The 16,355-nt window shown below is 45.8% G+C and overlaps 1 protein-coding gene across 1 annotated transcript in view; it reads right to left on the bottom strand.

Moving 5' to 3' along the window:
• Positions 1–15,449, bottom strand: part of camkk1a (calcium/calmodulin-dependent protein kinase kinase 1, alpha a) — a 42,499-nt gene extending 27,050 nt beyond the window's left edge. Inside the window, exons 1-5 of the mRNA XM_048230769.1 lie at positions 15,301–15,449; positions 10,711–10,758; positions 9,865–9,918; positions 4,124–4,175; positions 3,787–3,920 (exon numbers count right to left, since the gene is read on the bottom strand). Coding sequence (XP_048086726.1) covers positions 3,787–3,920; positions 4,124–4,175; positions 9,865–9,918; positions 10,711–10,758; positions 15,301–15,423 — 411 coding nt within the window. The 5' untranslated portion in view covers positions 15,424–15,449. The remainder of the gene's footprint in view (positions 1–3,786; positions 3,921–4,123; positions 4,176–9,864; positions 9,919–10,710; positions 10,759–15,300) is intronic.
• Between the last annotated feature and the right edge of the window lie 906 nt (positions 15,450–16,355).

Raw genomic sequence — 16,355 nt, 5'->3', positions numbered from 1 at the left:
GAGCGGTCAATCGTGTGCCTGTTGACAACAAGCTGAGAGGCGGTTCCACTCGCTCGACTAGGCTCCACAAGTGGGTGATCCGAAGGGACATCCGACTTTTAATAAGGTGCAAATGGGGCCAGCAGCTAAAAATATGTTGTGCTAAAACTGAGCACCAGTGTTTTAATGGAGGCCCAGACTTCCAGGACAAACTATACATGTCAAGGTCTTACAAATAATGTGACTTTTATGTGACAAAGGCTTAAAACTTGTGAGTTATCCGATTTTGCAAGAAAGATGATAATTTCTAATGGAGAACTATATCTTGACCTCTTTGCACTTACTCCTGGCACTTTATTATTTATATTTACATCACGAAAATCACTACAGTTCCCAGAATGCTTTCAAACATGCTAACTCTCTTCCTTACTGTATAATGACACCTGCTTCCACTGTGTATGGAGCACTGGACCAGGTCAAGGCCTTTCATGAGACTGATGTGCTTTATTAATGGAGGTCAGAGAGAGGGCCTTGTGAGCTGTGAGAGATGGAGGTGGGGGCAGCACCCAGAGGCCCATTAACACTGACCCCATCAGTGTCATTAGACCAGCGGTGCAAAAGAGTCTCAGAGTCTATCAGACCTCTGTCTTTCTCTCTCATTCTCTCTCTCTATTGCACTTTTTCTTTCTCTCTCCCTCACTCTCTCATTTTCTCTGTCCCTCTCTTGCACTTTCTTTCTCTCTCTTTCTCTATCACTCTCTCTATTCCTCTCTCATCTACTGTACTTAGGCTCTAACCATTACTGTGAGGCGAGAAGAGAACCTGTGGTCATTTCCGAGGCTGGAAATGACTGCTAAATGGACCCTGGAGGTCACTGCTTTATTTCCACAAGGCAGGATTGATCCGTGTGGACAGTCATCAGATCTTCTTTTCAAGAGGCCCACAGGTGTTTCACCTATTAGCACCTTTAGCCAACTGGAACTTAGATCATAAGATATATTTTGTGTGACTGATTGAGTAAGTAAGTAAGAGAGAGGGGGAAAGAGAGAGGGGGAAAGAGAGAGCAATCTTTCTGTCTACGGACTCATTTTGCCCCTGGAGAAGTGTCTGTGACAATGTCAGTAAAACATAAAACATGTATTGTACATTTCTTTAATTTTGTCCTTTACTTGTGTATCCCTGTATCACTGATGTTTTGGTTCACTCTAAGATGAATGTCTTGATCAGCATAAATTAATAAGTTTAGTAAGTCTCAGTCTGGCATGGTGCTAAAGCAAGAACAAAAAGAATCAACATATCACAAGGAATAAGGATGTTGAAGTTCTTACACATTTCATATCAAATTCTTACTCTCTTTATCGTGCTCTGTAGTTTTTGTTTGCTTTTCTCTCTTTCTCTTTCTCAAATTCAAATTCAAAAATTCAATCAATGCTTTATTGGCATGACAAATAAGACATGCGTATTGCCAAAGCAGTCATCTCTCTCTCTCTTTCTCTCTCTCTCTTTTCTTAACACCCCCCCCGCACTGCTTACTCAAGGGGTCAAGAGCGTGCAGATTAGCTTCGGCATGTTAGCATACGCCATGTTCAAATATGGCGCTGCATGGAGCATTTGGAACCAGCTCCATGCACCTAAAATCCGTGTTGGGCACGAGCTCATCATGCGTGCATGTTGGTGGGCTGGTACCTATCCGGGCGGCTACAGCCAAACGCTACTCAGTGCGCATTTTTTTGAGGAGCCTATGAGAAGACGTGCATATTATGGTTGTTTATCCATCATATGACAAATAAAGAAAATTGTATTGATCTTGTTTCGTTGTTGTTTGTCCCGAACAAACATAGCCTAAACATGATTAAAGACAATAAATTACACAACAGCTGCATAAAGACCTTGTCTCGCTACACCATGGGTCTCCAACACGCTGCTCTCAACCTATAGTCACCCCCTTGGAGCTTGCCAGAGGCTGAAGTACTAGGCTACTACATTTAAAACACAATTATTGCCGCAGGTATTCCAGCTTACTTAATTTAATAAAAAGTAAACCATGCATAATTAAAAAAAAAAAAAACTCAATTTAGGCTACTTGGCTATGCAATAAGGTTTCCATTAGAGCACAGCGCCGCTCAATGAATGAAGGAAAGGCCTTGTCTCGCAATAAACAGCTGGAAATTCCAACACTTTTTCAACTACACGAAACTTTTACAGTGATCATCAAATACCCTCTAGATTTAAATGCCCATCAGTCTCAACATTTAACTATATAATAAAAAGTCAAAAAAAAGTAAATTAAATCCCATACCAAAACCGAAAATCGTATCGTTTGATAGCCTGGTATGCCGCCCAAACAAAACGCATGTCTCACAATAACTTACAATGTAAGAAATAAAGGTCTGCCTCAATAAGCCTACCTCAAATAAATACTTGTGCTTTCCAGCCTAAGTAAATAGCAGACCCCGACATAATTTAGGATTTACGTTAAGTATGCAATCATACGATGTTGGACGCCTATGCATGCTCTGGCAGCTCTACTGTGCCTCTGACACCGCTGCCTCATTTGGATGGTAATGCGAGCCCAAGGTGTTTTTTGCTGAGTCCGCAGACAACATTCTCTTTCACCGCTATTTCTTTACCATCTGCGTGTACAACTCAAAGTAAAGACACCACATTTTAGATGAGTTGGGGACGAATTGTCCGCCAGGCTGACCGCTCTGTGCGTATCTTCAATACTATCTTCAATAATATTGAATATCTTCAATATTATTTTCAAAACAGGGTGGCTATTGAGGGTTCTGGCTCCAGTCATTTTTGTGGCTACTGGCTATTATTGGCTTGATTTGGTCATGGGCCAACGCTAGAATACGTTTAGAGCACCCGCTATGAAATGGCAAACAATAAAATAAAAAATAAACTAATCATAGACTGTAAAAAAATCTACACTTGGCACTAAAACCTAATAGTTTATTTATAGTTCGACTATGGATATTTCACGTCCTGTTCGAATGCATATTTGCAGCAGGACAGCAGGCAGACCGCTCTTAGTTAGAGCTGCTGTTATCCAATGAAATTAAGTTGCGCTTCAGGGCGACTCCACTCGGACTCCATGCGCGTTCCCGAGCAACTTTTTCTTCTTCTTGTTATGAGGCAAGGACTTTATGTGCATTATCGCCACCCTCTTACAGGAGGGCGACTCTTCTTTTACAGAATATCCAATAAAAATCGGCGCTGGTCCATCGTCATTTCCAGCTTTGTAACTTGGCGCATGGTCAGAGCCGACTGGCGCTGGATCCGAACCCCAGTGTTCAAGATGGCGTTGAATTGGCTGGATTTACTAGCCTAGCCTCCACCATTCATTTGTATGGAGGGGGGGCTTAGTCACTCTCTCCAGTTATATATAATACCTCCATGGGCTTACTACATTTATGCTGAAGTGATTGAAGCTTCCTCTCCAGTAGCCCGGGGGGGGGCTACAGCACCGGCTTATTTCCCCCCCTCACGCAGTCAGTCCAAATCTCTCCATCCCTCTCGTTTCACACTCATCACGTCGCAAGCTGCTTCAAGTAGCCGCCTCCCCGCCCTGCCCCGCATACGCAGAGCAGCTTTTGCCTTTGCACTGACACACAAACGAAGAATCCTTTGATGTTTTTTCTGTCTTTTTTGTATGAATGTATGAATATTAAAAGCTGACTTGATGAAAAGCTCATTGGCAGTAATCAGTGTGGGGCTGGGAGAGAGAGAGACAGAGAGAGAGAGATAGATAGAGATAGAGAAAGAAAGAGAGAGAGAGAGAGCGAGAAGCCTTGAAGTCACCTCCACCAGCTTCACTATGTTGAGGTGGTCCAGTTTCTTGAGGATGGCGATCTCCTGGTAAACCCGCTCCAAGGGGCCTAGAACTTTGGGCTGCTCCCCCTGAGCTGCTTTTGGGCCTCGGGGAGGTGGACGGCCTGAAAACACACACACACACACACACAGTTTAGTTAAACAATCCTGTCTCTCCACTATTTCTGTACTCTGAATCTGACACCTCTTTCACTCATCTCTAGTCAGTGAATGTTGTCTCAATTTACAGTGGATTAACAATATCAGGAGCGAAATTCCACAAACAAAGACAGATGAAGCCATTATGATGATGAGATTAGAGACTTACGGGGGAATCCACATTGTTTCATCAGCTTCTTCTTCGACACCACTTTCATTGCCTGCAAACGAAACATGCACATTCACCACTGCTGTGCAATACAGTAAGTCGCCTCGAATACATCACATCAAAAGGGGACACTTGAGGCCAATATTACATCTCAGTGAATGATGACAATGATAGGGCAGCTATATCCTACTCAAAAGCCCACTATACCTATGACATACAGTGCCTGCTTTCACCACAAAATATGTTAGCTTTTTAATGCGGAAGTAATTGAACACTTGTATAAAGTAAACATTTTGTTTTGCCATGCAATGTTAAATGCATGCCTGTACACAGTGAACTTTTCAAGTGTGTTGCGTAAGCTACTGACTGACGTGCAGCCTTGGCGGCCTAATCAGGGAAACGCTTTTAGAAGCCTCAATCAAGTGTGGCAACCGACTCATTTTGCCATCCTAATGCACCACTTAAGATTCACACTGCAGCTCCGGTGGGGGTGGGATAGTGTGTGTGTGTGTGTGTGTGTGTGTGTGTGTGTGTGACTGCACAGGCAAATAAGGAAATTGACTGACAGTGGTTGATGTATGACGGTCCAAATGTCTCAGTCCAAATATGCATCAAAAATACATACCCACACCCAGGGTAAATTTGCCACCACAACAGTATTAAGAATGTCACTAATTCTCCGTTCTCCAAAATGGTCACTTGTGCGATCATTATTATTTGCAAGTCCAGCGCAAATCCTTATTCTCTGGGGCAACATGTGAGTGTTGTCCACCTGCTGATTGTGAAGCACCTGAGGGGGAGCGGGGAGCTGTGTGCTGTGCAAGGGCCGCCGGCCTGTCATTAGTCTCTCGAGGAAGATGCTAATCCCCTGCACCTGCAGAATACACTTGGGCTCGCAAAACAAAAGGCTCCATTCAAAAGCTCTGGTCAGGTCTAATGGAGACATGTCGACAGTGGGTCTCGTATTGAATGTCGCTGAAACTGCGGTTTGGTGAATTTGAGCTCTCTACTTTCCTGTACAGGAAAAACACAAAGCGAACTCTATTTTTTTGGGTCTGTTTATGTGCATAATCACTGATGGTTTTTTGGCATCTTAATTACAATCCGGTGAATAGGTACGGCCGACGTTAGAAACGATCTTTTTCTCTGGTGCTGTGCGAATGCTGTCGCCGTAATGGCTAGTGAAGTCAACTTGAAATATTCATCAAATGGAACTTCGATCAAAAACGAACTTCAAAGACTCTTTCCACCTTGTTTCATCCACACTCAAGAACGGCTACAGCGTTGAGAGGAGTACAAGTCTTTATAGCAAGCTGATGATGATGGGGGAGGAGAGGGTGTGTTTTTCTTTTCTGGGGGTTGTTCTACAGTTTTAGAGAACAGTTTTACAGAGGGGGAGGGGGAATCAGCCCAGCACCTCCTACAGAGGGGGAGCGGAGCGTAGTGGAGGCCATCGCCTCAGAGCGCACTGCAGTCAACTGCTAAAGTCAGCTTAGACACTAACAAGTCATTAGACATTAGGGGAGGTGAGGACTACTCACGGCCTGCTGGGAATAAGCAAGGAGGACCTGGTAATTATTACATTAATCCCCCCACTTATGAACACGGGAGTGGGCGTGTGAGAAGACATTGCAAGGAGTTAGCCAGTGCCCAGTGTGCATGTGTGTGGTAGGACTTACAAAGAGTAGGCTATAAATTCTCGAGTTTTTGCATTAACATCCAACGCGTGAATGACGTTTTGTAGGTCAGTTTTGAATTCCTATTAGAGTCCTTGGTAAACTCTATACTAACGATGAGCAAGTTCTTTTCATTGGTCAGAAGCTAGCTGACCCGTCTAAAGATCCAGCCTCCAGTCATACGCTTGGGGATCACGGAATAGAAGGTAGTATAGAACAGCTATGTCAGAGAGTTGTAGAACTAAGGAGCAACTTAAGAGCATTTATCTTAGTCTTAAATGAGAAATCCGATGAGTTTTCCCATAGATCTCCGCTTCTCAACATCACTGAGTACTGTCGGTACAGAAAAAACGAAAACAATCGGTTTTACCTACTGTAGCTCAAGTTGCTACAGCCAGCAGCTAATGCAGCCAGGCAGCTACAGCGCTACACTCTGGGGGCATGTACATGGGAGCTCACGAATATGCCCCCAGAGTGTAGTCATTTTCAGTATCGGAGATGTGAACTAATTTTTCCTCACATTACACAATATCTTACACAACTGTTCATATTTTTTATCACCCTACAGCATGTTCTTCTGTGAGTGCCCCAAACTGCCCTGGAACTCCAGAGTTCTCGCGAGAGCACAATTTGAATTTGCTCAGCGAGTCACTCTGGCAATCAGTAATGATGCTCATTACCCATGCCCTTGGAGCCGAGCTGCACCAATCACATCGGTGTATCTGATATAGGCGGGCCAGAGGCGAGCTAAACAGACGATTACAACGCTGCTACGTCAAAGTCCAAAGTCAGTCAGTAAACATTGGTCGTAGTGTTATCCAATTGCGTGTAGTGATATTTTCAAGGCCCCGCCTATAGACACGGAGACGCTTTTTGGGTTAAACGCAGAGGTTTTGCATCGTCTTGGCCGATCGTCCAAACGAATCCTGTAAACGCACTGCCCGAAACCGCACTTTTTTGAAACCTGGTCCCAGGGCGGAAAAATTTGAAACCGTAGCCCTTGCGAGTTCGTTTGGACAGCGAAACCGCATACTTGCGTATTGATGATGTCATCGCCACACCTCAGCTGCCCTGGACTTGGCACTTATAGTATTGCCTAACAATACTAGTTTTCATACATGACATTACCTACGATTACACTCAGTAGGATAAATATCACAACCGGTGCTGCGCAGCGCCAATAGCTTATCATGACTTGGTGGACTGAACAGTGTTTTCCCTGTTTTCTTGATGCATTCTAGCTACTGTCAGTGACGCGAGAACACTAGTCAGAAGTTATTAGGGAAGTGCGGTGTAAGTTTAAATTAATTTGTGCTGGGATATGAAGTAACATGTTGAGTCTTGTTGAGATGGATCTGTTTGGACGCAAATATTCTTGATACGGTTCCAGGGAAGACGGAGGAAAAAAAGATTGGTTTGGTATGTGTGGACTAGCCCCAAATGCGTGCTTGGTGCCACCCCCTTGAGTTGGGCTATTTTCATTACTCATAGCCAGACCCTTAATCTCTCTTGATTTGGGTCTGGATTTCCAGGCTAGCCCCAACCAGCGGAACAGATAAATATGAGGTGCTGACACCCAACCAGTCAGGTCCCGCAAGTTTTCAACCAATCAGGAACAGCCATCAGAAGGTGTCCAGCCAATCAGCATGGAATCACAGACTCCACCTTATGGTAATCCCTGCCTCAGATCACACTCATGGACTCCTTGATCCATGTGATTGTTCAATTAAGAGGCTTTAAACGTCAATCATCAACCAACCCCCTTTCCCACATACCCTCATTTGAATATGTATACTATGTCCTGATCAACTGTCTTTTATGTTGATCAAGTGTATTGTGCTGGCTACTTGACAAACCAACTTGCCCCCTGGATCTTTAAAGACAATCCAATCCAATCCAATCCAGTCCTGTCCAGTCCAGTCCAGTCTTCTTCCTCAGCCTCTTCTCATCCTCATCTAATACAGTAGCTGTGCTTACTGACCGAGTACTAACTGTGGCCTGCGAGTCGCAGGAGGACTGATGGGGGGCTGACTGAGTGCATGAGTTAGTGCGCATGGGCTGCTGATCTGTGATCTGTGACTGAGCACAGAGGCACATGGAGCCAGATCAATACACCATGGCGCGGCCTCAGCTCCAGCCCCAGATGGATGGCGGCGGGTAGAGGCAGAGCAGGGACAGTGTGGCGACAGGGCGCCTGCATGTGTTAGGGCTCGGCACATGCCGTGAGGAAAGGAAGGATGTGACATTTACGCCTCATCCCTTTTCAAAACTACCCAGTTATCGGTGCTGAAGATGGTAGCCTGGTATGCAGGTTAAACAGGTCAACAAATCCATTTACCTGTCAATATGAAAACTCTGGTTCTGAAATGTTACGGGATAAAAAAAAAAGATTGGAAATGCATGAAATGCCATTATAAATAAGGGGATCACTAGCCTGGAAAGTCAGCCCAAACCTAACCCCGAAGTTCGGTCTGGACTTGTTCCATTGAGATGCAACTATGCCCGAACCAGAGCAGTTCGAACCGACTGCACCAATCAAATTGTTTGTTGGTTGGGCTGTGAACAATGATAAACAGATGAGCAACGGTGCCTCGTCTATCATGTCACCTGAGTGTGCTTCGGTTGATTTTGTTTGCAACAAAAAGCCTGTCACTAGAAGCTAAACATATAGATTTCGCTATCACGTCTGTTGTACAAGATATTGACAGCGCAAAACAACATAGAAAACAATGTTAAGGCTTTTGTGGAGAAGAAGGATGGTTTGGGTGTTCTTCCTACAGAATTCACTTCAGGCTATTTCATTGCTCTGATTGGTTAGGTCTATGCAGAGGCATGAGCTCCAGAGTCACGTCCTAATGGAGCAGTATCAGACTCAAATTCTGGCTAAAATTGAGTATGACTACGTCAGGCTAGGGGATCACACTATCAGTAGTGTGTTGTGAAGTTACCCATAATGGCAGCATGAACACACAAGTGGACAGAGGGGCAGAGGGAGTGGCACTGCAAATGGATCCTAAATTACATTCAGCATCATGGACAGCCACTGCTGGTCTCTTTTCCTGGCAACATCAAACCTTTGTCTGTCTTTCTCCATCCAAACATTTTCAGCATTCAGTAGCCTCTTGTCCACTCTTGTCCACTCTTGTCCTGTGGCCGTCTCCCACTCTGCAGGTCTCCAGGGACTGAGGCAGATCTGTTTTAGTGGAGGACGAGGCGGAGAGTGGCAAGGCAGTAATAGAAAATAGCACTCAAAAGGGCTTTGTGTCCAAAGGCCATTTCCCTGTCTCGCTAAACGGCAGAGCCAGAGGAGACAAGGTCCGTCGTGCACCATGTAATCTCACTTAGCATTGACATCACACCTGACCTGGAAAAAAACAGACCCACCTATCCGCCCCCACACACAACCATAAACACACACACACACACACACACAACACAAAACACACTGACTCACAACACAAAACACACTGACTCATAACACAACACACACTGACTCAGAACATAACTGAACTGAACACAATGAACAAACAAACCCGTTTGGACTTGCCCTGAGAAAAACAAGGATCTCCATCAGGCCATTCAACTCCCACCGGTGGCTCATAATTCCTCTTTAACGAGGCCGGCGGAGGGGGGAGAGCCGAGCAGGAGCAGGAGCAGGAGCAGGGGTCTATCAGACACCTCGCCTTCACAGCCCAGAGACGCAGTTGGCGAGCCAGCCAGTCACCCAGCCAGCGCCGCACAGCTGTCGGATCATCACAGACCCGGCAGTCAGTAACCAAGGCGAATGTGGTAAACAGCTGACCTAAACAACAGCACACGGTCTGGACAGCATGTTCAGTTCCTGTTCCTTCACGCTTCAGCCCTCCACATTCTGCCAATCACTGAACCAACTTCACAATTTCATTTGCAGTGTGTCTAAAAAAAAAAAATCATCCTCGCTACATCAAAGAGCTCTAACCAACGTCCTTCCACTTCCTCTGTGATCATGCCAGGGGCGCAAACCTGACAAGAAAAATGGCCTAAGTTTAGCCAGAAGAGAGATAATACATGATTTAAAGGACTTACATAATACTTATCGTCGTCTTCATTGTAGGCTAGTTTCACTACCCCATAGGAGCCCTGAAAGATAAAATAATAAAGAGATGAGAAAGAGAAAATAATATATATAACATATGATGTATTTTCTGCAAGTCATTATGACTTTTGCATATTTTCCTTTATATTCCTGTGTGTGAGAGTAGGGAGGACAGCTTGCTGGATGCATGCATTATAAGAATCAGAAGCTCATGACTGACCAGCCAAATTTTGAATGGAAAATTGGACACAAATGGAGAAATGCCATGCACAGGATGACCGGCTGGCACACAGCAGACACACACACACACACACACACACACACAGTGCCTGAGAGCCCCTGAGGTCATAAGCCTACAGGCTGAATAGGGCTAAAAACCAAAGCCCATCCGGTTGGTCACACAGTTTTAATGTTTGATTACAGACTGGTGAAGCAGTGGTACACTCGATCATCTCGCTCCCACACACAGACACTGCATCTTTAGCATCACACACACATACAGACGCACACACACACACACGCACGGATGCACGCACGTGTATACAAACATATACATATACACACACTGCATCTTTAGCATCGCTTTATTACCAGTCACCGGCAGCTCCACAGACTACAGTCTGATCGTCAGGGTTGATAATCAAGCCTTCATCGGCATAGCCACCCTCAGTCTCACACACACACACACACACACACACACACACACACAGACAGTGCACGCACACACACAGGCACATAGACGTGTGCACACACACACTCACACACACACAGGTATGCTGGGCTTTCTCAAGCACAACTACCTCATAAATAATGGCCAACCCCGAACACACACTCACCTTGCCTATCTCACTTTGGAGCTTGTACTGGTTCAGCCGCATGCAGTCCTGAGAGGGGAGAGAGACAGAGAGAGAGAGCACATTTAATGACATCCCCATCACAGCGTAAACACACACACACACACACACACACACACACGTCAGCCTGCTCAGTAGCTCTGTCTTCACACACCTCTTCCTCCCATTAATTTGTTCATGTTTTTGTGAACATCACAGGAAATCAGTCACCATGCGCTGGGGGGGGTTAGGCAGTTAAACATCAGTTTGGTATAGTCCATAACATCCAACATGGGAGACAACCTGTTCTGTCTGAGGGTTATTACTGTGGCATCATTGGCAGCACATAGCATGCACTGCATCCTGGCTCAGATTCAACCTGTGCTTGTTGTTTTTTCTTTATTTGTTGTGTCTTAGCAACAATCAGGGCTGCTTACCGCTGTTTGAGAGAGCAGTGGTGACAAAAGAAGACTCAGTCACAGACAGGAGCAGATATTTTATAATAAATGTGTGTGTGTGTGTGTGTGTGTGTGTGTGTGTGTGTGTGTGTGTGTGTGTGTGCTTGCAACTGTTAAATGACAACACTAAATCAAAGCTGCAGACAAAAGTAAGAAAATACAAACACTCAAAGTGGGGAGCTTTTTCTCTGAATAAAGACAATGTGTTCAGTTCCCTTCAGTTCATCTCTATAGCGGTCGGACACGGCACGGGACCACTTTGCATTTGAATGACTCTGAGTGGAGGGATTCTGTATCCCTAATTGATGCTTCATAACTGGACGTGTTTGAGAAATAAAACCATATGCTGCGAGAGGGGGAGGAAGAGAAGCTGGTGGTGGAGGAGACAGCTGAAGAGGAGGGAAAGAAAGAGAGAGAAAGAGAGAGAGAGAGAGGCTTTGTTGGCAGAGGGACAGAGGAAAGATGAACAGAACAGAAGAGAAGAGAGGAAAGGAGAGGAGAGGAGGACAGAAGGGAGATGAGAGAAGAGGAGAGAAGAGAGGAGGAGAAGAGAGGAAAGGAGTGGACTCTGTTGCGAGCCCAGCCTGCCCTGCTGGCACATGCTCAGTGAGTCCTGCACTGCAGCAATCCCCCTCTGTCTCAGCACTGATGGATACAGTAAGCCGCGCACAAAGAAGCCTTCAATAAAGAGATGAGGAGCGCAAATACACACACACACACACACACACACACACACACACACACGCACACACACACACACACACACACATACACACACACACACACATACACACGTACACACACGTGCACACACACACACAGTCAAGGACACGATAAAATAATCACATTCACACAGCAAAATTCACTGTGAATGATTCACACACTCACACACACAACCACAACAACACATGTTGAAGAACACACATAACAACAGCATTCACAGAAAAACATGCACAGATATACTACATTAGTGCAGCATATGTATCTACCTATCTATCTATCTATCTATCTATCTATCTATCTATCTATCCATCCATTTATCTATCTATCTATCTGAGCAGTTAACAGGTTTTGAACACACACACACAGCCTACAGTACACAATCTAGCGAGCAACTGCAAGCGCGCAATCCTAGAAAAACACACTCCAACCCAAAGTAAATAAATCATCTATCACGTTGGGCATGGCACAGATTTGTTGCTGTCAGTTTTTTTCAACCTCTTATCTCTCAGTCAGAGAGTATATAAAGTCTGAACAGTCAGCCATCCCCACCAATGACTCACACGCAACAGCAACAGAGACACACACACACACACACACACACACACACACACACACACACACACAGTGACAGAAGAGGAACAGCTCTCAGTACATCATAAACACACAGACTTCAGCAGTAATTAAACTCAGCCCTGCACTCTGGGCATCTCTGCAAAACGCTGCCATTAGACATCTATCTAGCTACGGCGTTTAGTCTACACCCTGCTCGTGAGACAAAGACGAGACAGAGTAGGAATCTGAGAACAGAGCGAATGTAGACGATTTTGTGTGCGGGACAGAAACAGAACTCAGAGGCCCAATCTTTTCAAAAGCAGCAGGGTCATTCCACGTCAGTTCAACCAGGGCCCACGCACTTAGGTCTCAAAAAATTCTGAAAAAATTACCAAGTGTACCTATGTTACCCAGGAGACACACTGTAAAATTACTCTTATGTAAGATCAATACTTTCCAAGATACAGCAAGTTTTACAGGGGGGGGTGTCGATTTTGTTCGGCCTCTTCACAAGCCCACAGCGCAAGAACTAAACCATGAAGCATGCATGCTGGTACATAAATAGGAATAGTATGTCACGTTTGGTCTGGCGGTTGGTTGAAAACAGGAAATAACACGGGGCAAGTCCTGCTCTCTCCTGTGCAGCGGCTCTCCAGCGCTGGAGTGCTCTGGCGTCAATTAGTCATCTTTAGGAAATTAGTAAAACATTAAGCCAACAGGCTGATGGGGGTTGTGGACATGCATGAGCACGAACACCCATACACTCTCTCTCTCTCTCTCACACACACACACACACACACACACACACACACACACACACTAATGGTGACATGGAGAAAGGCAGGGGAGGCAGGCCCTCTCACTGTGCATAAGAGCACTGATGATAATGATTGCTGCTCTGTGACACCCCTGTAGGAGAGTTCCTGGATCAGCAGCAAGGGAATAAAAGGGCATGTATGTGTGAGAGTGTGTCTGTCGGTCTCCACGGTGCCTACTGTGGAACTGAGGAATAACTAGTCTACTCTGCTCTCATGACAATGGCTATTTTTTCACTCTTTAATTACAAAGACCATTTCAAATGCTAATTCCAATTTAAAACAACCAAACACACTTTTTAAAAAAAAAATTGTTTGTTTGTTTTGTTAATCTGTCCCAGCAGCCACTCTAACAAATGAGTGAAAACTGCTAGACCAAACAATCAATGTGATTTAATAGAGCACAATCCGATATACGCCTGAGCGGGCGGATGAAGGTTACGGACAGCTGTCTGGGATGAGAATGAGAGCATCACAACTAAACGGAAAAGTAAGCCACTGCGACAGCACTATTTCCTCCACAAAGCCTCACTGCCCAGAGAGACAGGGACACAAATATAGACCTGACAGCATCATCTCTGTGCGGCACAGATAACATCCATTTTAATTAGAGTGTTTCAGAGCTGAACTGTTTGGGAAAACTAGCGATTGTCAACTCAATACCCGGCGCTGCGAGTCCCTGAGACGGATGGTAGGTAGTGAGTGCTAAATCCCCCTCACCTTTATTTCTACCTTCCAAAATCAACAGGGATCTGCATCTGGTCTAATTACTGCTGCCTCTGAATGCCATGGTGTCTCTGAGTGCCATGGTGTCTCTGAGTGCCATAGACGTGTGCCGTGGTGTGTGCTGGCTGTCTGGCGCGCTGGCTGTGCTGGTGCTGACGGGGAGGGGAGGCCTGGGGGGAGAGGTGTGGATGCAGCGGGGGTGATATTCCCACTCAATGACCTCAGAGTGAGGAGCACAGAGAGAAACACACATACACACACACACACACACACACACGACTGCTCACCGCGCAAACAGAACACACACACACACACATACAGGCACACAGGGCTTCTCTGGTCTTATTGGCCAAAATGAGTTTTTGTCATTAGAGCACTTTCACTTGTGTGTGTGTGTGTGTGTGTGTGGGGGGAGGAGTGAGAGAGAGAGCGAGAGAAAGAGAGCTAGGAGAGCATTTTCAGCAGCTGACGGCAGGAAAAGGTTCATCTTGAGATAGTGCTTATGAATGTCTCTCTCTCTTTGTGTGTGTGTGTGTGTGTGTGTGGGCTACATGGTGAAAGATCGCAAAGGAGAAGTTAAAGAGTGGCCAGCAACACTGAAGACAAAGCGGTTTCACTTGATGAGACAAGACATTACACCATTTCAGCAGTCAAATGAAATCAAAAGTCAAAGTCAAGCCAATAACCCCGGGATTGTGTGTTGTGCTGGAGCTTAAGGTTTTTATTTTTTTTTTTCAGAAATGATTTTTTATTTTATTTACTTTTACAAATATTAACCTTCAATGATCATTTTCAATTCTAGCATGGTCCTTTCTGCTGTTTCTCTAACAATGCATCTTCTACATGCGGTGCATTTGCATTTACTTAGTCATTTAGCTGACGATCCACTTTTCTGTAAGTCCAAAGCCACTTACAAACAAAGGAACAATCAAGATATCGTGCAACTAGGACATGCAGCAATAAGGACTACTCGCATAGAGTAGAATGACAGGTGGCGCAAAGTCAAGTCAAGGGAAGAAGAGGGATGGTCAGTTGCTCAGTGCTAGATTAAGCATGTCCAGTTGTTAGCAGTGCTAGGGGAGGTGCAACCCTCCTTTACTTTCTCCACAGTATATCATGTTCTAAATCTGAGGCCCAGTTCACAGTATCTTATGTTCTAAAGCTGAGGCCTAGCTGACAGTATCTCATGTTCTAGAGCTGAGGTCCAGTTCACAGTATCTCATGTTCTAAAGCTGAGGTCCAGTTCACAGTATCTCATGTTCTAAAGCTGAGGCCCAGATCACATGCTACTGGCAAACCTGTACCTGCAGTGCACTGACCTGGGAGTCGGAGATGGAGATACACTTGGACTCGATGGTGGGCCTGCGGGCCACTCGGGGGGATGTGTGCGGGTGCCCTCCTCCTCCTGCTGACTGGCAGATGCCCCGCTCCTGTAGCGACATCTTCCTGCCCGAGCTGCGGCGCTGGGCGGCGTCGGTTTTTCGCCCAGGGCCAGCGCCCGCCTCACGCCGCTGGAAGCGTCGGGTCGTCGAGGTGGTAGCCCAAGGCCTCTGCCATGGAGAGGGCGGCCACCCTGTCGCCAATCTTGGCAGCGTCACTGCTCATCGACATGGCGATTCACACGGCGGGGGAAGCACAAAGGCGGCGAGTGGATGGTGACCTCTCACATTAACACCCTGCAAGATCCTATAAATATATAACAAAACAACAGACATCAGCATGAAGGATAGCATTGGGTAAAGCAGGATAGCATACTTAATTGAACTCTGAAATTCCTATCTTCATAATTGAGTGATAAGCAACTCAACAGCCTACAAATCACGCACCCCCACCCCCAAGTTCCAGTTCGCCGTCAGAAATAGTTAGCCTAATATTAATGTGACTTTATCCAATGTGACTCCATGTTATTTATCTATTTCCACAGCGCTGGAGCCGAGCGTGTGTGGTGCTGGAGGCAGCGCTGGAGCCGAGCGTGTGTGGTGCTGGAGGCAGCGTGTGTCCTGAGTGCAGGGCAGGGGATGGGGAGACACAGCTGAGGGGCTCTGCTTGAGACACGTCTCTCCCTCTCTCCTGTTGTCTGCTTGGAAAGCTCCCGCCGCGCTAGACAGAGATGAAGCCACATGACTCTCTCATCGTGTGTGTGTGTGTGTGAGAGAGTGAGTGAGAGAGTTTGAGAGAGAGAGAGAGGGAAAGAGAGAGAGAGAGAAAGAGAGAGAGAGAGACAAAGTGAGAGATCTCCCCTGAAGAAACTCAATTTAGAAACGGCAGAAATAACTAGACTGCATTTCCGGCGGGAACTGCGAAAGTGTGCTTGCCCTGGTCCGGTCAGCAACGTGAGCAGACAGTGGCATACACTATGCTGAACCTGGCTTGA

The sequence above is a fragment of the Alosa alosa genome, chromosome 2 (assembly GCF_017589495.1).
Source record: "Alosa alosa isolate M-15738 ecotype Scorff River chromosome 2, AALO_Geno_1.1, whole genome shotgun sequence".
In the NCBI taxonomy this organism is placed as follows: domain Eukaryota; kingdom Metazoa; phylum Chordata; class Actinopteri; order Clupeiformes; family Clupeidae; genus Alosa; species Alosa alosa.
The sequence above is the reverse complement of the archived record's forward strand: the minus strand, read 5'-3'. Positions and strand labels throughout refer to the sequence as shown.